The sequence below is a fragment of the Muntiacus reevesi genome, chromosome 1 (genome assembly GCF_963930625.1).
Source record: "Muntiacus reevesi chromosome 1, mMunRee1.1, whole genome shotgun sequence".
NCBI lineage: Eukaryota > Metazoa > Chordata > Mammalia > Artiodactyla > Cervidae > Muntiacus > Muntiacus reevesi.
The window spans coordinates 86,175,502-86,199,671 of NC_089249.1; the positions used below are offsets into that span (position 1 = coordinate 86,175,502).

The following is a 24,170-nucleotide window of genomic DNA, read 5'->3' on the forward strand; positions in this document are numbered from 1 at the left end:
AAGAGATGTTCTGTTGGTGGGATCATTCTCCAGCATGAAGGTGCTGCTGGGACCTCCAGATTCCTGGCACAGGTCTAGGACCTCACTGGGTCCCAAGAAACCTCTCGCAGGGTCAGTTGGCTGATGAGGCAGTATAGACAAGCAGGAGGCTCCTTTCTTCTGGGAAGCCTCTCCCAACCCCCTATTCCCATTAACTTGGGCTTCCTTGAACTCCCACTGCACATAGTTTTTCTGTTCCCTGCCTGCTCAATCAGAGGTCTGTGTCTTGGAGCCATGCCTCCATGACCAGACTCTCAGCTTGTGGAGGCCTTGATTGATACATCATAACAAGAACTAGAATGGATATAAATGAGCAGGGCATAGTTCTAGGCTCTTCTCTCTTAGGTTAAACACAAATCTGTGTGTGTGTGTGTGTGTGTGTGTGTATGTGTGTGTGTGTGTGTTGCTCAGTAATCTCCGACTCTGTGTGACCCCGTGGATGTAGCATGCCAAGCTCCTCTGGAAATCTTGGCAAGATTTCGCAGGCAAGAATACTGGAGGGGGTTGCCATTTCCTCCTCCAGGGATCATCATGACCCAGGAAACAAACCCAGGTCTCCTGCATTATAGGCAGATTCTTTACTATCTGAGGCACTAGGGAAGCCCAGACAGAAGTCTCTATAAGGCAAGAAAAAGTCATTGTGAGAGGACAAATCCCAGAGAAAGATCACATTTTTTTTTTTTTTTTTTGGTTAGAGGCTAATTCATTGAAGATCTGCCTTAAACACTACTTTAGAAGAAGGTAGGGAAAGTAACAAGTATTAATTATATGAAACACATTTCTAAGTCCCAACAGAGACTTACTTAGCTTAGGGTCCAAAAGTGCTTGGTTTCCACAAAATACTATTATTTCTGTACATAAACTGAGAAAAATTTTTCTGGAAATGTTGATTACGCAAACTTGGGTCAGAGAGCCTCAGTTACTTTATCTGTGAAATGGGAGTAATAATTCGACTTTCCTAATAGTCTTGTGAAGACACATGAGAAGAAGCAATTAAAGTGCTTAATATAGTGCTCAACACGTAGGAAAACACAGAAGATAGTGTTCAGTTTGCATCCCATTTTCCAGTGTTTTCTGGCCTCAGTATCACAGAGGTCAGCAAACATTTTCTGTAAAGGGTTATATGGTATATATTTTAAGCTGCGTGCCATGAGGTCTTTGTCACAATCACTTGGCTCTGCTGTTGTAACATCACAGCAACCACTGATAAGATGTAGATGAGTGAGCATGGCTGTGTTCTAATACAATTTTATTTATGGACATTGAAATTGAAATTTCATATAATTTTGACATATTGCAATTCCTTTTTTGACTTTTGTCAAAGATTTAAAAATGAAAAAAAGCCCAGCCTTAGCTTGTGGACCATCCAGAAACAGTGGGCCTGACCTGACCATCCAGAAATAGGCAGCGGGCCTGACCTGACCTGACCTGTTTACTGACCCCTAATTTACCACTGTTGTGCCAGACCAGCTCTTCTCTCTTGAATCAATCTCATGTTCTCCCCAAGATTCCTTGGGTCTCCATATTTCCTCCAGTGTTGAGCCCTCTCTCCTGTTATACCTCCAAGCCGAAAGTTCAGGCATTCAGGAGATTTAGGTTTACCCAGCTGGCTTCTCCTTCCTGCCCAGGTGGCTGGAGACCCTGAGACTGTTGTGCTATCTTTTCGAGTGGCAGAGTCACCATGATTAGCAGAGGGTGACTCCCTTGTGCTAGCTGTGCAGAGGCACTAAGATGAAAATTCTCTCCAAACATCCTGTCCCCAGTTACCCACTCACCTGCGGAGGAAAACCCCCAAATGCCCACCACCAACAAAAGCCCATTATGATGTTTTGAATACTCTGTTCTTTGGAGGCAGAAACCAGGACTGCTACCTTCCAAGGAGCTTTCAACCTGTGCACCTTAGCTTAGCAACAGAAAGGATACGGAAGACCAGACTTTTTAAACGCTGCCGTGTTCTCATCCCGGGTGCAGCAGTCATCAACTCCTCCTTCGATAAAATCCCAAGTTGACTTAGAGAGGTGCTCCCGTGCATACGCCTGAAAGTCTGTCAAACACACCAAGGGCATTTCTGGACCTTTGAAAGAAAAACCAAACCAACCAAACAAAACCCAATGAGAAGTCTTCAGATATTTGAGAAGGGTGAAGGGGTGGACTATAGCACAAAGCTCTTTGGATTCAACATGAACCCCCGTGTAATCTTCATCTCAAAGGAGGGGCTGCTCAGTCTGCTGATTCCCAGACTGAGAGCAGGGGGTCCTGTTGCCCCCCTCTGTCCTCCCAACTCTGGCTCCCAGTCCTGGTTATTGGATCTCCTAACTGTCCCTCAGGGCTGTCCCCTTGTTTCTAGGCCTGCTGTCTCAGGTCTTATTGAGGCCCCACCACCTCTTATAAGATTATTATGAAAATTTCTTATCTTCTCTCTCAGTCTCCATCTCGTCTCCCTCCAGGTGCCTGGGACCTTTCTAAAATGCAAGTCTGGTCATGGCTGTTGGCTCTCAAGTACTCATGGTGTGGCACTTGTGCCTTTCTAGGACCTGGCCCCTGACACACCAGCTTAATTTCGTGGTGGCTTTTTCTTGCCAGCTGAGTCACTATAAACAATTTCTGAACATTCTGGAAGGCTATTTCGTATCTCTTCCTTTTTGGGAAGGAGATCCACCAGGGGAAGAAAACTGGATCTGAGCAGAAATCAGTATCTGGGAGGTCCCAGAAATCTCTGGGTATATGAGTACATGGGGCAAGCCATTAAAAAGAATACATTTGAACCAGTTATAATGAGGTGGATGAAACCGGAGCCCATTATACAGAGTGAAGTAAGCCAGAAAGATAAACACCAATACAGTATACTAACACATATATATGTAATTTAAAAAGATGGTAACAATAACCCTATATGCAGGACAGAAAAAGAGACATAGATGTATAGAACAGACTTTTGGACTCTGGGAGAAGGCGAGGGTGGGATGATCTGACAGAATTGCATTGAAATGTGTATATTATCAAGTGTGAAACAGATTGCCAGCCCAGGTTGGATGCATGAGACAAGTGCTCAGGGCTGGTGCACTGGGAAGACCCAGAGGGATGGGATGGGGAGGGAGGTGGGAGGGGGGATCAGGATGGGGAACACATGTAAATCCATGGCTGATTCATGTAAATGTATGGCAAAAACCACTACAATATCATAAAGTAATTAGCCTACAACTAATAAAAATAAATAAAAAAAAATAAATCAAGGCTCAAGCATAAAAAAAAATGAATACATGGGGCAGTTAGTTCATTATCTGGTAGGAAGCTGACTTTTTGCAACTCTTTGGCTGGATCATTGAACATGACGCTAATTTTGAGCCCAAGGAAATGATACATGCTCTCTCCATTCATTCCTATCCCCTTATTTGAACCTCATGAATACCTGAAGTTTGGTACTTCTGCTATGACCATCCCTGAAAGAAGAAAGAGGGCAGGATTGGGGGGCAAATCTCTCTAGTAAGAATAAGTATCTACAGAGCTGCTGAAGGCACTGGTTATGATCAGTCTCAGCAAGTAGAGCTTCCACGTAAGAGGATTCCACTATGAAGCGTGATGAAATCTGTAGTACATAGCTCAGCATATCTCCCCAGCAGTTGGCCATGGGGTGAGAGCTACCCAAAGGCTGTGGGTAGAAACTAAGTGCCTATCAAGTTATCATCTGAAGAATGTGGATAAGACCCAGGGACTAGCGCTTCCAAGACTAATGAGGCAACTCCCTTAATGAATGATAGGACCAGAGAGGCCAGATGAAATGTGGGGTGTTGGGAATCTTGATGCAGGTGGGACTGTGCCAGAATCCAGTTAAGTCAAAGAGGAAGGTAGCCTAAACACCCACCTGAAGGGCTAAGCAGAAAGAAGTTATACAACAGATAAGAAACACCCCTGGGGTGTGCCATGAGTTCTGCAAGGAGGCCTGGAGGTGGGCTTTGGAGCACAATCACAGAGCTTTTTATGGACAGCACAGCCTGCCAGTGGGCAGAGAGCAATTGGGGTGCTGAGTTGAGTTTAGCAAAGTGCAGCAACAGTGTCTAGTTTATCTCATTCCTATCTGACCCAAATTCATCATTGTATTTATGCAACTGTAGTGCAATCAATTATTTAAACCTCTCTGTGCATAAAAGGGTTAATAAAGCAGACCTGAGAATACTAGACCTCAAAAAGCTTGCATAAAGTTTGGACCTTGGGTGAAGTCTGGGAACTTGGATTTCAAGCGTTATCACCATTTCTTGATAAGAATGTCTCTCTGGTCTAAACTATTTGTGCAAACAATGTGCTCTATGCTGAACATCTGCTTTCCCTCTGAGAGTCCAGAACTTTGGTACGGGTTAGGTAGACAGTCTCCCTATGACCAGCTCCCAGCAAAAAACTTTGGGCACCAACTTTCTAAAACAAGCTTTCTGGGTAGACAACAAAGTGCCGTCACAGCTCATTTTGGGAGGAATTAACTGCATCGTCTGTGAGTCTACTGGGAGAGGATTCTTGGGAGCTTATGCCTGTTTTCCTCTAGATTTTGCCCTTTGTCCCTTGCTGATTTTGTTTTGCATTCTTTCACTGTAATGAATCATAGCCTCAACTGTCTACTGTGTCTTGTAGGTCTTCCTCGTGAATCACTGAACCTGAGACCCCCAACACGCTTTGCGTCCCCAAGCAATGAGACAGTATGTGACACTGAGTTGCTGTTCATAAGTGTTCAGTACTTGAATTTACTATTCCCCTGTGAATCATCTCTCTGCTTTGTGGGCTGAGAATTCATCATCAAGTTTCAGCTCCCAGTGTCTCAACAAATCCCCATATCCTAAACATTACCCACTCACAGAAATGTTCTTCTGCAGACTTGTAGCATAAAAACTTAACAGTGTTTGCTTCTATTCTAAAGGAAATGGTACAGCCTCACTCAGAATTACTCGCCTGGAATAATGTGAATAAAGCTGCTTGGAAATAAATAACTCAGCATCTTTACATATAGCAAGCACAATTTTATCAAATGTCTATCTACTCTTTCCTTTTTCACCTACTATTTCCCTTTTGCTTCCCAGTGAAGTAGATGGAGAAGGTATTAGTTTCCTCTGAAGAGAATGGAGCCTGGGAAACAAAATACCTCGTGAAGGATCAGACAGTAAATTATCACGGGGGAAGGCTCAGAATCATATCTTGGTCGTTTCTAAAGGTAGACAGTCTCCATTTTCAATTTCATAGTACAGAGCAAAGTAGTTGGCTTACCTAAATCACTTGTTATACTGAATTTAAAAGAATTTTGTAGAGTGAAAGGGTAATGATGGTGCTTCTTTATTTTCTTTTCATAGCATATGTAAAGTTTAGTAGAGTCGTGAGCCCATAATTTTTACTAGAGGTCCAACATAAGGTGTATAACTGAAGAGAAGGACAACTGTGTTGTTTCAAGGTTTCCCTATTTTGGAAGGAAACTAAGCATTATATGTTTTTATGCATTTCAGTTTGACCCATACTGGCTTTAAAGCCACCAGAAATTAAAGGGAGGATCCAAGCTGTCTAACGGGTGTGTTTTGCATTCCCATTTCATTTGATCTTCATTCCAGCATTTTTCTCTTCTTTTCTCCTCTACCCTAATTATGCAAGAGGAAGAGAAAAGGGAGAAAAGGAGGAAAGTCTTTTGCTCGCTAATCAACAACTTAGCTCATTTTAGCTCATTTCATCTGTTTAGCTTTTTTTGTCTAGGGTAAAAAAAAGATGAGGTGCAACTTACATAGCAGTAATAAGGAAACTAAAACCTAAGCGCAGGACACTCAGTGGCACCTGCTGCTAACGACCTGAAGTTCACATCTTCCCGAGTGAAGGCAAGGGGAAGGTCATAGACTGGGGCTGGTTGTCATTTCAAGGCAGATTTTGCTTTCTTCAAAATGGCCAAGTGCCTACCAAGTTAGGCTAGATAACAACCTGTCTTCCTGTGGAGTTTCATTTGGCTTGTATGTTGATGTCTCTTTAGGAATACTTTGACTTGTATGCACCCTGTAAGAAATCTTGGGGTGGTGGGGGGGACATCACAGTGCAAGTGGCTGAGATTCAAGGGAGAATCTCAGGGCTATCTCAGATGACCTGCCTCCAGAAGCAAATGCTTGATGTCCTTTAAGACCATTTGGCCTTGTCCCCTGGGAGATTATGCCAAGTTTCCCAATGGAGTGGTAGAGATAACATCAAGGCTACATGTTGGGAGCCTTGTTTGAGACATTACTCTGTTCAAGGTTAGCTGACAGTGCTTTAATCTCTTTGTGGGTGACTGTCTCAAGGACAGTGGCTGCAAAGCCTTGAGCCATTGGCATAGCAACGGTGGCATTGGAACCGGAGAAGCTGTAGCAGGAGGAGGCCCCGGTAGTGGAAGGTGTGGGGGCAGGGGAAGGAGGGGTCCTGGTGTTGCTGGAGCCACAGGCATGTCAGGACCAGGAGATGGGAATCAACAACACCCACGACTGAGGCAGGTGAGCCCCCAGGCAACCCTGAAATGAGGAAGAAAGGTCAAGGTCAGGGACTTGGATTCCTCTGTTGATGGGCATCAGATGAATGGATACGTAAGTTGTGGTCCATATAACACAATGGAATATTACTTGTCATAATAAAAAAAGGAACGAAACTGGGTCATTTGCAGAGATGTGGGTGAACCTTGAGATTATCATACAGTGAAGTAAGTCAGGAAGAGAAAAACAAATACCAGATATTAATGCATGCATGTGGAATCTAGAAATATGGTATAGATGATATTATTTGCAAAACAGAAATAGAGACACAGACATAGAGAGCAGACATATGGACGCCAAGGGGGAACGTGGGGGTGGGATGAATTGGGAGATTGGGATTAACATATATACTCTATTAATACTATGTATAAAATAGATAACTGAAGAGAACCTACAGTATAGCCAGGGAACCCTATTCAGTGCTCTGTGGTAACCTAAATGGAAAGGAAATCCAAAAAGGAGAGGATATATGTATGCGAACAGCAGATTCACTTCTCTGTACAGCGGAAACCAACACAATACTGTAAAGCGGTTAAACTCCAATAAAATGTAAAAACAAACAGGACTTGGACTCTCGGGAACATAAGGTCAGATGTCAGAGTAAAGATGCGATGGGAGTGTCCCTAACGTTGGAGTGCCCTGAGGAACCAAGGGTGGCATTTACATGGGGGCCTGGAAACAGAGGGCCCAGTGTGGGTCTGACAGGTGCCAGTAGTCTAAAGCTGCAAGAACGCACCCAGGGTTCTATCAGCTCAGGGTCAGTTCTGGCCTTTTCCCTGAGGCTTCCCACACTGAACCGAGGACTCAGGACCCCTTCCAGAACAAGAGGGCGGTGGTTTTGTTTTATTCTGTTTGTGCAATAATAATCCGTCCTCTCCAGCCACCGCCCACCATCCTCTCTCATTAGCTGGTTTTTCTTCCCAGTCATTAAAACTCCCCTCTGGACCTGTGGGCACATCCTCCTATGAAGAGCAGTACACGTGGGCTCTTCAGAACCTATTCTGCAGTTTACTATGGAGACTGTCTTTGTTTTACTCTAGGAGCTCTGTTTAAGGAGATTGTGAGGTTGTGAGGGGAGGTACATTTATATTAATGCTCATTCTGGAGCTGTTGTGGCCTAACTCGGTCGCTAGTGACCCAGCGTCCCACCTCTGCTGATGGTAAGGATTGCAAATCCTGCCTGGTGTGAATGAGAAGACAGAGCGACTGTGCTTGATGGAGCTGAGAGGGACTTTAGAGAGATGGAGAGACATCCACAAGTTCACCGCAAAACAGAATTAAAAAATGAACCTGGGTCTCCGGTCTCCATGTTCAGAGCTCTTTCTGACATAGTATGTGACTCAGAATTTCTCTGAAGAGGCTGGCAAAATTACCTGGAATTTGCTTCTCCTTACCTGGGCATTAGTTTCTAGCATAGACCTGAGGTTTCTAGAGACCGAACTTATGTACACTGGATTTTATCATTCCAACTCCTTCTGAGCCTGCTTGGTTAGCCAGTATCAGCTAAAAGGGGCTGAAGCTGGAGGAACAGAATAGACTCTTGCTTGTGTAGTCAGTGACCCCACACTTGTGGAGGATGGAGAAGCAGTCTGCTTCAGAGGAGGTTACTGACAATTAGCTCTATGAGCAGAGGCAAGTTACTTGCCCTCTTTGGACCTCAGTTCCTCATTGGAGAAGCTATGGGTTTTGTATATTTAGGTATAATTTCTACCAGATTTGGGGGGCTTCCCAGGTGGTGCTAGTGGTAAAGAACCCTGCCAATACAGGTGATATAAGAGACTCAGCTTCCATCCCTGGTTTGGGAAGATTCCCTGGAGTAGGAAATGGCAACCCACTTCTGTATTCTTGCCTGGACAGTCCCGTGGACCGAGGAGCCTGGTGGGCTACAGTCCATGGGGTCGCAAAGAGTCAGACACAGCTGGGTGACTAAAGAACAACAATATCAGATTCGAAGCCACCAGAAATTAAAGGTTGGGCTGATGTTCATGAGGTCCTCATTCTATGCTTGCTTTGCCCATAAAAATGCAAAGACTTCTGTTTAGATGGATCACGTTAGCATTCTTGTTCAGCCCTTACTTCATGGTAATCAAGTGCAGAACAGGGAACCAGCCCCTTATCTGGGCTGCTTCCTGACACTAACCAGCTTGAAGCTCACAGACATCCTTTGCGCTTCTTCACCAACCTTGAGGCGGGTTTTTACAAGCTCCTCTGACCCTGTGGTGCAACCAGAGGCTTCAGTGAGGAACACTTTCACCACTCAGGGCACCGTTTCCCTTTTCCAGGCGGGTTCTCACCCCACGTGGGTTCCCAGATGGTCCACCAGCTAATCCATCTTCCTACACACGTATCCTCTTCTTTCCCTGATTTCTCCAAATATTGGTTGATTTTTCTTTCAGGAAATTTTTCTCACTTTTTCCCTTTCCCTAGTTTCTCCCATCTCCTTCCCTTTTCCATCTGCAAACCAAAAATAACCCCCTCGTGGTAGATGAGACTGGTGTTGTGGAGTTCCTTGGTTTATGAACAAAGTGAAAAAGTTTTGAAGTCACATTAGACTTGGTTAAAGAAAACCTCCAAAGCCTTTGAAAATATCCTCAGGAGCACAAGATTTCTAGCCTCTGTCACCACAGAGTTCTTTCTTTGTCTAATTAAGCCTGCTTGTCCTCTTCATCAGCGTTTATAAAAACAAAAGAAACTATTTAGTACACAATCTTCTTAGCTTTCAGTTTTAGCCTATTACTAGCCATACAGGACTCTATACTCATTTGCATTGCAAATATGCTAATTTTCTGCTACTCTGGAAATCAAGTGGGTATTTTCAGTAACCTAGGAATCCAGCCACTATCTTAATAGCTTTCTTTCTATGGGAAAATATGCGCTGAGTTCCAAACAAATGACCTCCTCGTAGAGCTTTGGAGCACAAGCCTCTTTGTGAATAGTGTGCTTTCTATGGGGTATTGGCTATCATTTAGGACAAACTGGGAGACCTTGATCCAAGGGTTCACAGGGTGTTTGCAGAGATTGGGAATTTTCTTCTCTTGAGCAGTGGAATCATTTGATTACACAAAGACCCTTGGAGACAGCGTGGTGGCTCCTTAATAACAAGAATAGTGACAATAAATTCGCAGTCATTTATGGACTGCTTCATGATATCTCATGTGCTGTGTAGCTTATTCTAGGTGCATTAATGTGCAGTCTCCAAACACAAATATTATTATCCCCATTTTGCAGGTGAGAAACCAGAGGTTCAGAGAGATTAAAATATTTTGCCCAGCATCACATATCTAGTCATGTATTCTGATTCCTGTGGCTTGGCTCTTAAGCATCATGAAAAGAAGCAAATATCTGCAGCCAAGTGTGGTTTATAGGGTGAGAGTGGCATCGAAAATGGTGAGAGTCCCATTTTATAGATGAAAAAATTAAAACTCAGAAAATTCAAATGAATTGTCTCTATTCACACGATGAGGATGGCAGGGCCTGACGGAATTCCTCTGGTTTGCTCTGAATATTCTTTAGTTGGCCAGTACATGGTGTTAGTGGTTTGCTAGGCTTCCCAGATGGCGCTAGTGGTAAAGAACCGGTCTGCCAATGCAGGAGACATAAGAGACATGGATTCAATCAGGAAGATCCCCTGGTGGAGGGAACGGCAAACCCACTCCATTCTTGCCTGGAGAATCCCATGGATAGAGGAGCCTGATGGGCTACAGTCCATGGGTTGGCGAAAGAGTTGGATATGACTGAAGTGAATTAGCATACACACGCACAAGATCAGTTCAGGTCTCTGCTCTGTAGGGTCAGAAGAGTGGCACAGGGACTTCCCTGGTGATCCAATGCTTAAGACTCTGAGCTTCCAGCACACGGGCTGTGGGTTCAATCCCTGGTCAGGGAATTAAGATCCCACATGCCTTGTGGCATGGCAGAAAATAAAAGAGCTGCACAAAGTGAGCTTGATCAGTTCCCACAAAAGCTAAGCCACTGGGAAAAGTGTCCTGTGTGGAGATCACTACCCTGCATCTTCATTTGCTCAGAAAGGGTGAAGTGCACTGAACAGATGTCAGAAACTACACAAAGGTTCAGAACAAGCTCTGAACTCTGATGTTTTCACTCCTGACTTGAAGTCTTGTAGGCATAGCTCTATGCAGGAGTGGCAGCTCCTGAGAGGCAGCAGGAGAGGAGTGAGAAGACAGAGAAGCTGCTCACGGTACTCCATGAGACATTAGTAGCTGAGGGAGTCCACGGAGTCAGGAGGACAGGATCTCATAAGTGTTATGCCTTGGGAAACATGGGCTCAAACTCAGTTCTGCTGCTTGTTCACCAGGTTCCATGAACAGGTTATTTGTAAAAGAAGATTATTAATGCCTGTCCCACAGGGCCTCATGAGGACTAAACACTACAGTCCACATAATGTTCCTAGAGCAGTGCCTTGTACAGACGAAAGTGAAAGTGAAAGTGTTAGTCGCTCAGCCATGTCTGACTCTTTATGACTTCATGGACTGTAGTCCATCCTTCAGAGGACCAGGCTCTTCTGTCCATGGAATTCTCCAGGCAAGAATACTGGAGTGGGTTGCCATGCTCTTCTCCAGGGGATCTTCCTAACCCAGGGACTGAACCCGGGCATCTGCACTGCAGGCAGATTTTTTACTGTCTGAGCCTCCAGGGAAGCTCTTGTATAGACTAGACTATCCTTAACTGGTAGAACCATTGGCCTTCTTTCTCTTGTTGGATATTCTCCTCTGAGGCTCTGGAAGTTGAAAGTGGCTTTCACCTTTGAGTAATTCTGTGATGGTGTGACTTATTTCTTTCCTTTTTTATTGGAATATAATTGCCCTACAGTGTCGTGCTAGTTTTTGCTGTACAGTAAAGTGAATCAGCTGTACGCACACACACACCCCCTCCCACGTGGACCTCTCCCCCGACCCCTCACCCTCCCACCCCTCTCGGTCATCACAACACCGAGCTGAGCTGCCTGTGCAATGCAGCAGGTTCCCACCAGCCAGCTATTTTACAGATGGTAGTTTACATTTGTCAGCCCTAATTTCCCGATTTGTCCCACCCTTCCCTTCCCCTCCTGGGTCCAACTGTCCATTCTCTAAGTCTGCCTCTCTATTCCTGCCTTGGAAATAGGTTCATCTGTACCATTTTTCTAGATTCCATATATATGCATTAACATACAATACTTGTTTTTCTCTTTCTGACTTACTTTGTATGACAGACTCTAGGTCCATGTGATGCTATAATTCAAACTGTGTTGGATTTACTCGTTGGTTAATCCCACTAGGCTTATCTAGTGCACACTCTCAGCCAGGACAAGCAGAGGCAGTCACTGTTCTGCATGTGCTTCTCAATGGTTTCCAGCTGCTTATAGGTAGGTAGGCTTTATATGACTAGTTCTGGGGAGTGGAAGTGACATGTGTTCATTTGGGGCCAAGAATTTAAGAGCTTCTATGTGACTCTATCTTTTTCTTTCTCCCGCTACAACATTCCAGGGGCCATGTCCATCAGGAGGCATCGCTGTAGTATAAAGGTAGCTTGGATCCCTGAATCATCACCTGAAAAGAAGGAGCCCTGGAGATCAACTGATTTTTTGTGAGTTAGAAATAGACGTTTGAATGGTAAACCATGAAGAATTCAGGGCTTACTCCTTACCACAGCATATCCAAACCCAACTTATTATATCAAGGCATCATGCCAAACACCACAGGTTAAAAAAAGAGCTACATGATGTTAGTCTCTATTCTCAAGAAGCTTACAGTCGAAAGAGAAGATGGATTTCAACAGCTGATTCTCCTTTAGTCGATATGATGTTGCCTATAACAGAAATCCTTTTCTAGGAAGGGTTGCCCATGGGAATATTCCCATTGCTTCTCAAATGGGTAGCCCATAAGTGATGTTCCACTCCATCTAGTCTAGAGAAGCTCCAATTCTCATCTATCTATAAAGTTAGGTTATAGCTGTCTATCCCACAGAGCTCTTGTGAAAATCAAAGGATCCTGTCAAATGCAGAATACCTAATGATAATAGTAAGTTATCATTTAAATAATAGTAATGATAATAGTAAATTATCATAGTAAATTATTACTATTACTTCAATAGTAAAGACTTTGGAGTTTTGCTTCCTGTTAGGAGGTAGGATATCACAAAAAGCAACTTCTCCCTTGATCCTGTTTCCAGACTCTCTATTACAATTCACTGATCTGGGTGTCTTTCTATAAATACCACCCTGACTTGATCCCTGTTGGGGGCAGTTCTTCCCAGACTGATCTATAGATTCAGCTTGCATGCATGCATGCTCAGTCTTTGGAAACATGAATTATAGCCTACCAGGCTCCTCTGTCCATGGGATTCTCTAAGCAAGAATACTGGAGTGGGTTGCCATGCTCTTCTCCAGGGGATCTTCCTGATCCAGGGATCGAACCTGCATCCCCTGCATTGCAGGCAGATTTTTTTACTGCTGAGCCACTGGGGAAGCCATGTTCAGCTTGACCCAATCATAATTTCAGGAGACTATACACTGGAGGGAATTGTTACCCAATTCCAAGCAAACTTATTCCCCAAAGAAACTACACCATCCTGATTGTCTGACAAACATTAACGTTTTTGCTTTTTAGAAGCAGTTCCTGCATCACTGCTATCCTCTGTCTGTGGACACGAAGCAGTGGTCAAGTGACAAAGTAGATCCCCGAGGGCAGGAACTGTGACTTTTAGATTTTCCAGAACCCTTTCAAGTGGACCTCTATTAAGCTTCTTCCCTCCTAAAGACGTCCGTAAGTACTCCCTCAGAGCTGTTTCTTGGTGGCCTAGCAGTTAGGATTTCAGGCTTTCATTGCTAGGGCCAGTGTTCAATCCCAGGCCTGAGAACTGAGATCCTGCAAGTTGCTTGGTATGGCCAAAAAACACAGATTACTCCCTCAAGTGGTTCTAAAACTTAACTTCCCTGGACAGAGCCTCTCTATCTATAGTTTTTTTTTTTTTTTTTTTTTTTTTAGTATAATCGTATTTCAATGTTGTGTCAGTTTCTGTTGTACCGCATACTGAATCAGCTATTCGTGTATGTATATCCCCTCTTTTTTGATTTTCCTCCCACTTAGGTTACCACACAGCATTGGGTAAAATTCCCTTGTTATACAGTAGGTTCTCATGAGTTACCTAGTTTATATACACTACTATGTATAAAATGGGGCTTCCCTGGTGGCTCAGACGGTAAAGAATCTGCCTGCAATGCAGGAGACATGGGTTTGATCCCTGGGTCGGGAAGATCCCCTGCAGAAGTGAATGGCTACCTCCTCCAGTATTCTTGCCTGGAGAATTCCATGGACAGAGGAGCCTGGTGGGCTATAAAGTCCATGGGGTCGCAAAGAGTTGGACATGACTGAATCACTTTTTTCATATAAGAGATATAAGAGATAACTCTTGTATATAAGAGATAACTCATGGGAACTGACTGGAGTGACTTTGCAGCAAAGCCTTCCTTTGCCAGGCCCCTCAGGGTCCTACTCCCTGCCTCCACATGGCATCTTTCTGCCTTTGAGTTCTCACATTTGAGCACCTCCGGTGCCTCTTAAAGTCTCTAGCCCCTCTTCTCGTCCCACCTGCCACCCACTCTCCCACCCCATTTCCAAGTACATGGGAGCCAACCAGCAACACACCTGGTCTTAGCCTTTCCAGTACCTGGGGATAGTGGTGTCCGGCGGCAGCCACCCCCATCTTGGCTCACAGCTGGCTGTGTTGGGAATAGCAGGTCTCCATCCACAGCCCCCTGAAGACAGAAGAGGCTCAAAGTTACAAGTTAATCTTTAACTGAAACAACATCCAGCTTGGAAGCCAGTGAGCAAGTGGGCCAAAGCTTGTTAACCATGAAATGAACTTTGCCAAGTTACCTCACGTTAAAGTGACACTCATTACCAAATTCAACCTCAAAATAAAATAGTTGCTAATTTACTCAAGCCATATATTTCTCCCCTGGGGCAGCAAGGAGATCAAACCAGTCAATCCTAAAGGAAATCAACCCTGAATATTCATTGGAAGGACTGGGGCTGAAGCTGAAGCTCCAATACTTAGGCCACCTGATGTGAAGAGCTAACTCATGGGAAGAGAGTTGGCTGGGAAAGACTGAGGGCAGGAGGAGAAGGGGCGACAGAGGATGAGATGGTTGGATGGCATCATGGATACCATGGACGTGAGTTTGAGCAAACTCCTGGTGAAGGACAGGGAAGCTTGGCGTGCTGCAGTTCATGGGGCTGCAAAGAGTCGGACACAACTTAGTGACTGAACAACAACAATTCATTTTCCCAGTGCTTCTAAGGTGGTTAGAGGAAGAGAATCAGTGATTTCGGTGGAGAATTACAAAACCCCCCATGCTGTAAAGGAAAAGCTTGTCTGGGGAAGTGCTGAGGGGATGGGTAAGAAGCAGTCACACCTGGGAACCGGTGCACAGGCAGCAGTGGGGACCCCGCCAGGATGGACTGAGGGCTGTGCTGTGTCGAGCCCTCCAGGCCTGACCAGAGATGACTAAGGGAAGCAGGGAGAACCACTAACTGTTCTGACAGGAGAGATGACTCAGTGATCAGGTGGAAGTCTGAGGAAGCCAACGCAAGCATTGTTGTTGTTCAGTCACTCAGACTCTTTGCAACACCATGGACTGCAGCACGTCAGGCTTACCTGTCCTTCACCATCTCCCAGAGCTTCCTCAAACTCATGTCCATTGAGTCGATGATGCCATCCAACCGTCTCATTCTCTGTCGCCTCCTTCTCTTCCTACCCTCAATCTTTCCCAGCATCAGGGTCTTTTCCAATGAGTTGGCTCTTCGAATCAGGTGGCCAAAGTGCTTCACAATAGTACATGTTTAAAAAAAGAATTCCCCAAGAGCAGTCCTGTGGGGCTCACTAATGTCACTAATTAATGTCCAATTTGTCCAAGCCTTTCCCACTGTGCTCCTGAGCCAGCCCTTCATTCTGCACCAACCACCAGTTATGAAGTGCTGACAATAGGCCTGACACGTCACACACATTCTTTCACTTGATCTTCACAGCAACCATATGGGTCAATATTATTTTCCCATTTTTCAGAAGAGAAAATGAAGTTAACTGGCCCAAGCTTTCCATCAGTAATAAGAGTTGGGATTTGCATCTAGCCTGTAGCCATCATTCAATGGCAGGTGAAAATTCTAGGCTATTTCAAGGACCATGGCAGTGGGGTTTCCCTATCTTTTAGAATCTGCAGCTGAACTGAAAAACAACTTTGCTGCTGATAAATTTACTTGAGGGTAATAGCTACCTGCTATATTACCACTAGATGGCAGGCTTACCTCAGAAATACTTTCAAAGTGCCCGGCCGGCAGGATCTGAGAATCCCTTTTCCGCAGTGATTTTCAGCCCTCCATAATCAGCCTCCAGGCCATGCCCACAGTCAGCTCTCACACCCCCGGGCCTCCTCGCTATCCAGGAGGCATTATGTCATGGTCAGGAACACAGAGCCTGGAGCCCTGTGAGCGCCTGAGTGCCAGTCTGTTGCCACTTCTAACTTCTGAGTGCTGCAGTATCCTCACAATGGCTCCTACACTTTAATGAGAAGTAAATGAGTTAATACTTATAACCTTCAGGTAGCCGGTAGACCAGTGGAGGGTCTATAGCTCGCATTACTAGGTTCATAGTTTGAATCAACTTCAAACTAGGTTCTCAAGTTTGAATCTAATATGAAGTCCTGGGGATCTTTCAAATCTGGTCACTGAGCTAAGGAACATTTTCTCTTCTTTAGTATCAGCCTTCACTGCAGTAGCCTAAGTGAATTAATCCCCACAGGGGACAGAGGGACACAAGCAGAGCTGTTTGAGGTGGATTGTAACATCTCTCGAAGTCCAGAGACTGTGTTCATGATGGCTTCAACGTTGGATTTGACACCGGGTTGGCCAGGACAGCGCCAGTGCGTTTGGAGCGTGTTTCAGGAAAAGGTTGTAACGGGATACTGTTTGCTTTTCAGGTGGCCCTGGGGCTTCCCAGGTGGCGCTAGTGGTAAAGAACCTGTCTGCCAATGCAGGAGAGAAAGAAGAAGTGAATTTGATCCCTGAATGGAGAAGATCCCCTGGAGGAGGGCACGGCAGCCCACTCCAGGATTCTTGTCTGGAGAATCTTATGGACAGAGGAGCTTAGCGGGCTACAGTCCATAGGGTCACTAAGAGTTGGACATGGCTAAAAAGCGACCTAGCATGCACGCACGCACAGGGTACCTATTAAACAATGTGTGTGTATGTGCTAAGTCACTTCAGTCGTGTCCGACTCTGTGCGACACTATGGGCTGTGGCCCCCCAGGTTCATCCGTCCATGGGATTTCCCAGGCAAGAATACTGGAGTGGGTTGCCATTTCCTTCTCCAGAGGATCTTCCCAACCCAGGAATCAAACCCATGTCTTTTATGTCTCCTGCGTTGGCAGGTGGGTTCTTTACCACTAACACCACCTGGAATGTGCCTGCTTAATTTGGGTGAAGAGAAATGATATGTTATTCTTGAGCAGTCATGGCCCAGCTCTTAGAGAACAAACGTAGTTCTGCCAGCATAATGGCACCCCCCCAATTCCCTATGTTGGGGGGCACCTAGGCCCTCCTGGTCCCAGCTCTGCCATACAGCCATCTGTCTTGCTTAAGCTGATTCCAGAAACCAGATGACCCTGGAACTTTGAGGTCTGGTCTCAAGCCCACCACATGTCTGACCCTTTGGAGCTGCAGGCAAGTTAATATTAACCTTGAATTATTGAAGCCTGAAGCCAGCCAGTTGTGGATGGGGTCAAACTGAGCAGCAGTTTGATCTTTCTGCAGCTACTGAACCTCTCAGAGGCTAAGAGGCCAGCAGTGTGGTTGTTCCCCTGGGTGGGGGCAACTGTGCAGTGAGTCACAGGGAAGGATGGGGACACGGCCTGAAGAAGGGCTTTTGGGGAATGTGGTTGTATGCCATCGACTGTTGTCACAGGGCTGCATTGTTTGTCCTTGTTTTACAGGGCCTGAGGGAGGAAGGAAAATTCTTTCTCCATTTGCTGAGTTTGCTACGTAGATCAGGTCTGATAGGAAGTAGAGAGAGCTTCTGAATATGGAGGTGAGCTAGGTAGCAAGAGCTGGGATTATAAAGCTTCTCAAGATCGTGGAGAAATTTGGGTGTTGGGTGCAGACAAGAGTTCAGGATCTCAGATCCTGCTGGATATCTGGGGTCACAGGCACGGCTGTCTCCATGGGAGATAATGAGGGAGCTGCCATCAACAGTCCATTGATATGAGAGCCACTGGCATCTTGGAGATGATTTGTGTTCTTCAGAAGGTTTATGCTGATCCAGGATCAAACACAGCTTGTATATGAGTTAGGTGACAGGGAGGGACAGTTGGTACAGGAGAGGAAGCAGTGGTTTCCTCCCTCAAGACACCTCGTTTGTGACTTGGTCTTGCTCAGACACCAGGGTGTCTCACAGCTGCCCTATGATGAGGTGTGTAAAAGTCCTCACACTGTGCTCACAGTAGTAAGCGCTCAATAGATGGTAGTGTTATCCTTAACAATAATCAGTAACATGTAAAGGGCATCTACAATGTGCCAGACAGGGTTCTAAGGGCTTTGCATGTATTAATTCATAGGGATCAACTTTATCCCCATTTTACAGATAAGGAAACTGAAGCACACAGCAGAAAAGTAACGTGTTCAAGATCACACAGCTGGCAAGCACAGAGCTGGGATTCAGAGTCAGAAAATCTGGCTCCAGAGTCTACACTGTTAGACAAAGTGACAAAGTGTTAGTCACTTAGTCTCGTCTGACTCTGTGACCCCATGCACTGTAGCCCGCCAGGCTCCTCTGTCCATGGAATTCTCCAGGCAAGAGAGCTGGAGTGGGTTGCCATGCCCTCCTCCAGGGGATCTTCCTGACCCAGGGATTGAACCCTGGTTGCCCACATTGCAGGCAGATTGTTTACTGTCTGAGCCACTAGGGAAGCCCCACGCTGTTAACTATTATGCTATTGATTCATATTTCAGAGTAGCTTGTGGGAGACCCGAGGAGGAAGAGGTTGCTTCTGACTGGGATGACCAAGGAAGTGGGGGACCTGAACTAGCATGTTCATCTGGCGCTTCCACATAAATTTGATTCTATTTCCTGCTCTTAATCCCAGTCCGTGCGTCTGAAGTTGAGCCTGCAAGTCCTGCTCCTATGTGGACGGAGCTAGGGTTTTCAGCTGAGGCCCCAGACCTGCTGAACCCAGAGCCAGTGGGCCAGTTAATGAAGGACTCCTAGAGAGCAGGGACTCTGGAAGGCTCAGCGAGGGACTTTGCAGCTCGGTGGCTGACTTTTGTCCCTGCTTGCAACCAAAACATGATGTTTCTATATCTCTGCCTATACTTGCTATTCCTTCTTCCTCAAATATTCCTTTTTTTTTTTTTTTTTTTTAGTTTTTAAAATTAAACTTAAAAACATTTTTTTGAGATAATTGTAGATCCACATGCGTGGTTCCTGGAATATTCTTATCACTCCTACTTGTCCTTATGATCCAGTAGATGTGTCTTCCCACCCATGAAGCCCTCCCCAGTGCTGTCAGGCAGAGCTGGCACTGTGTGTGTGTGTGTGAGTGAGTGAGTGCCTGTGAAACATGTCACACTGTATTCCAGTGGCTTTGTAGGATTTGGAGTTCCTTGAGGCCAGGAACCCTGTTCTATTCATTCTTGAAACTCACAGCCCACCAGAACCTGACATGTGACGAGTATTTTTTGTAGAATTAGAGAATAGATGAAGAAGCAAGCAGAGATGCTGTCAGCATCTCCCCTTTACGTCTCTACCCAGCCTCTCCCTCCTCTCTCCTTTTGATCATCTGTCTTACTGGAACAGCACAGCCAGTTTAATGCAAAGGTCAGGATAACTTTGGTTCGTGAACTGTTGACTGATGTTCACATTTCTGAATGTGCAATGACCTCAGAAAATCAAGGGCCAAACTCCACATAAACACACTGGGTTATGTAGGGACAATCAGCTTCACGAGGTGGTAGCTTTATTAAAGTCCTTAGATTCTGATCAGCCCCAGCCCCTTGCCCACAAACGACACCACTGACTCCCATTAGAGCCCAACCTTGTGGTTGTTGAATGAGCTGCACCAGGTCCCAGTGGACTCACTAGCCTGCTATGTCACTACGGATAAGAGGAGGACCTAGAATCTCTGAAAGCAGATGCTAGAAGCTGCCTTCTCCTTCCCCCTTCATACACTGAATTTGCATGGTCTCCTACCCTGAAAGTCTCCTGCGTGTGCTCAGGGCTCATTCCTTGAACAAGGCGTATTCAGGACAGGTATATTCAAGTTGCATGAACAGGCTGCCTGGCTATTCTTATGTTTTGCAAGGAGGTGACAGCAAGCATTTAATGTGCTTCAAAAATATTTGATCTTTGAATTGATAAAGAAGATGGGGTACATACATACAATGGAACATTACTCAGCCATAAAAAGACTGAAATAATGCCATTTGCAGCAACATGGATGCTACTAGAGATTATCATACTAAGTGAAGTAAATAAGAAAAAGACAAATATCATATGATATCCCTTAAATGTGGAATCTAAAAAAATGATACAAACAAACTTATTTACAAAAGAGAAAAAGACTCTCAGACATGGAAAACAAACTTGTGATTGGTTACCAAAGGTGAAAGTTGGGGGAGGGATAAATTAGGAGTTTGGGATTAACATATACACACTGCTATATAAAAAATGGGCTTCACTGGTGGCTTAGATGATAATGAATCTGCCTGCGATGTGGGAGATCCAGGTTCGATCCCTGGGTCAGGAAGATCCCCTGGAGGAGGGCAGGGCAACCTACTCCAGTATTCTCGCCTGGAGAATTCCATGGACAGAGGAGCCTGGTGGGCCACAGTCCACAGAGTCGCGAAGAGTCGGACACGACTGAGCGACTAACGCATATACAATAGATAACCAATAAAGACCCACTGTATAGCACTATACTCAAAATTTTGTAATAACCTATCAGGGAAAAGAATCTGAAAAAAAATATTATACATAATATAAAAGGATATTTTACGTGTGTATATGTGCTGCTGTTGCTGCTTCTTAGTCACTTCAGTCGTGTCAGACTCTGCAACCCTGTGGACTGGAGCCCGCCAGGCTCCTCTGTCCATGGGATTCTCCAGGCAAAAGTACTGGAGTGAGTTGCCATGCTCTCCCCCAGGGGATCTTCCCAACTCAGGGATCAAACTCAGGTCTCCTGCATTGCAGGCAAATTTTTTACCACTGAGCTACCAGGGAAGCCCTATATATATATAGAAGTCATATTCCAATATACATATATTGAAATATATATATTCAGGTATGATGTATATCTGAATCACTCTGTTGAAACTAACCCCTGAAACTAACAACATTATAAATCAACTATACTCTAATAAAAAAAAAATCTTCCCAGATGGTGGTCCAATGATTAAGACTCTGCACTCCCAATGCAGGAAACCCAGGTTGGATCCCTGGTCAGGGAACTAGATCCTGTGTACCATAACCAAGACCCAGCTGAGTTAAAAAAAAAAAAAAAAAAAGATCCATAAGCTGCTGTATCTAATTTCTAGAACCGTGGGTTGACTATCATTTAACTACTAGACTACAATTGACGCCTCTGTTCCAGCCTCCACTCTCAGTTATTTCCATTAAGGATTGACTGTATAATTCTTGACAGTTTAAGGCTTAAGGCATGGAAAACAAAGTGGAAGAGAAGGCAGAAATAGAAACAGAACACAGTTATGTTCCCCCAGTAGCTGAAACAATCTTAGGTTTCATTTTAAAAATTAGAATGTAATTTTTACACAATAAAACCAACTCATTTTAAGTGTACAGTCTGATGAACTTTGGCATAACTGGTATAACCACTGCCAGTGTCAAGATACTGGACAGTTTCATTACCACAGAAAATATTCTTGTTTCTTTCCAGTCAGTGGCTTCCCACCCACAGCAGAGACCACTGTTCTGATTCCTATCATTATAACTTAGTTCTGCCTGTCCTAGAACTTCACATTATTGGAGTCAATTAGATGGTTATTTGTGTATGCATAGGTCCTTTTACTCAACAAATGCTGTTGAGATACATTTCTGTTGTTACTTGTATGAGTAGTTTATTTCTTTTTTCACCTGTGGAGTACAGCTGACTGCGGCTCAGATCATGAACTCCTTATTGCCAAATTCAGACTTAAACTGAAGAAAGTAGGGAAAACCACTAGATCATTCAGGTATGACCTAAATCAAATCCCTTATGACTAGACAGTGGAAGTGAGAAATAGATTTAAGGGACTAGATCTGATAGACAGAGTGCCTGATGAACTATGGACGGAGGTTCATGACATTGTACAGGAGACAGGGATCAAGACCATCCCGATGGAAAAGAAATGCAAAACGGCAAAATGGCTGTCTGAGAAGGCCTTACAAATAGCTGTGAAAAGAAGAGAAGCAAAAAGCAAAGGAGAAAAGGAAAGATATTCCCATTTGGATGCAGAGTTTCAAAGAATAGCCAGGAGAGACAAGACTTCCTCAGCGATCAATGCAAAGAAATAGAGGAAAACAACAGAATGGGAAGACTAGAGATCTCTTCAAGAAAATTAGAGATACCAAGGGAACATTTCATGCAAAGATGGGCACAATAAAGGACAGAAATGGTATGGACCTAACAGAAGCAGAAGATATTAAGAAGAGGTGGCAAGAATACACAGAAGAACTGTACAAAAAAGATCTTCATGACCTAGGTAATCACAATGGTGTGATCACTCACCTAAGCCAGACATCCTGGAATGTGAAGTCAAGTGGGCCTTAGGAAGCATCACTATGAACAAAGCTAGTGGAGGTGATGGAATTCCAGTTGAGTTATTTCAAATCCTGAACGATGATGCTGTGAAAGTGCTGCACTCAATATTACAGCAAATTTGGAAAACTCAGCAGTGGCCACAGGACTGAAAAAGGTCAGTTTTCATTCCAATCCCTAAGAAAGGCAATCCCAAAGAATGCTCAAACTACCGCACAATTGCACTCATCTCACACGCTAGTAAAGTAATGCTCAAAATTCTCCAAGCCAGGCTTCAGCAATACATGAACCGTGAACTTCCAGATGCTCAAGCTGGTTTTAGAAAAAGCAGAGGAACCAGAGATCAAAATGCCAACATCCGCTGGATCATCGAAAAAGCAAGAGAGTTCCAGAAAAACATCTATTTCTGGTTAATTGACTATGCCAAAGCCTTTGACTGTGTGGATCACAATAAACTGTGGAAAATCTGAAGGAGATGGGAATACCAGACCATCTGACCTGCCTCTTGAGAAACCTGTATGCAGGTCAGGAAGCAACAGTTAGGACTGGACATGGAACAACAGACTGGTTCCAAACAGGAAAAGGAGTACATCAAGGCCGTATATTGTTACCCTGCTTATTTAACTTATATGCAGGGTACACCATGAGAAACGCTGGGCTGGAAGAAACACAAGCTGGAATCAAGATTGCCTGGAGAAATATCAGTAACCTCAGATATGCAGGTGACCACCCTTATGGCAGAAAATGAAGAAGAACTAAAAAGCCTCTTGATGAAAGTGAAGGAGGAGAGTGAAAAAGTTGGCTTAAAGCTCAACATTCAGAAAACTAAGATGATGGCATCTGGTCCCATCACTTCATGGGAATTAGGTGGGGAAACAGTGGAAACAGTGTCAGACTTTATTTTTTTGGGCTCCAAAATCACTGCAGATTGTGATTGCAGCCATGAAATTAAAAGACAGTTACTCTTTGAAAGGAAAGTTATGACCAACCTAGATAGCATATTAAAAAGTAGAGACATTAATTTTCCAACAAAGGTCCGTCTGATCAAGGCTATGGTTTTTCCAGTGGTCATGTATGGATGAGAGAGTTGGACTGTGAGGAAAGCTGAGCGTCGAAAAATTGATGCTTTTGAACTATGGTGTTGGAGAAGACTCTTGAGAGTCCCTTGAACTGCAAGTAGATCCAACCAGTTCATTGTAAAGGAGATCAGTCTTGGGTGTTCATTGGAAGGACTGATGCTGAAGCTGAAACTCCAATACTTTGGCCACCTCATGTGAAGAGTTGACTCATTGGAAAAGACCCTGATGCTGGGAGGGATTGGGGGCAGGAGGAGAAGGGGACGACAGAGGATGAGATGGCTGGATGGCATCACTGACTCTATGGACATGAGTTTGAGTAAACTCTGGGAGTTTGTGATGGACAGGGAGGCCTGGCGTGCTGTGATTCATGGGGTCACAAAGAGTCAGACACGACTGAGTGACTGAACTGAACTGATTGCTCTATGGAAGAAGGTGAGATGGTTGGATAGCATCACTGATTCAATAGACATGAACTTGGGCAAACTCTGGGATATAGTGAGGGAAAAGGAGGCCTGGCGTGCTACAGTCCACGGGGTCGCAGAGAGTTGGGCATGACTTAGTGACTGAACAACAACAACATCATTGCTCTATTGTATTAGTATAATGCAAATGTGTTTCTCCATTCACCTGGTGGTAGGCATTCAAGTTGCTCTGGGTTTAGGGGATTATTATTGAAGTTTATTATGAAGCTTGGGGAAGCATTTCATAATTTTTGTGAAATTTCTTTTACAATTCTTT

The 24,170-nt window shown here is 44.6% G+C and overlaps 1 protein-coding gene across 1 annotated transcript in view; it reads right to left on the reverse strand.

Moving 5' to 3' along the window:
- Window positions 1-14,307, reverse strand: part of HAO2 (hydroxyacid oxidase 2) — a 30,301-nt gene extending 15,994 nt beyond the window's left edge. The window contains 2 exon segments of the mRNA XM_065906032.1: window positions 1,975-2,113; window positions 14,198-14,307. Coding sequence (XP_065762104.1) covers window positions 1,975-2,113; window positions 14,198-14,255 — 197 coding nt within the window. The 5' untranslated portion in view covers window positions 14,256-14,307.
- Between the last annotated feature and the right edge of the window lie 9,863 nt (window positions 14,308-24,170).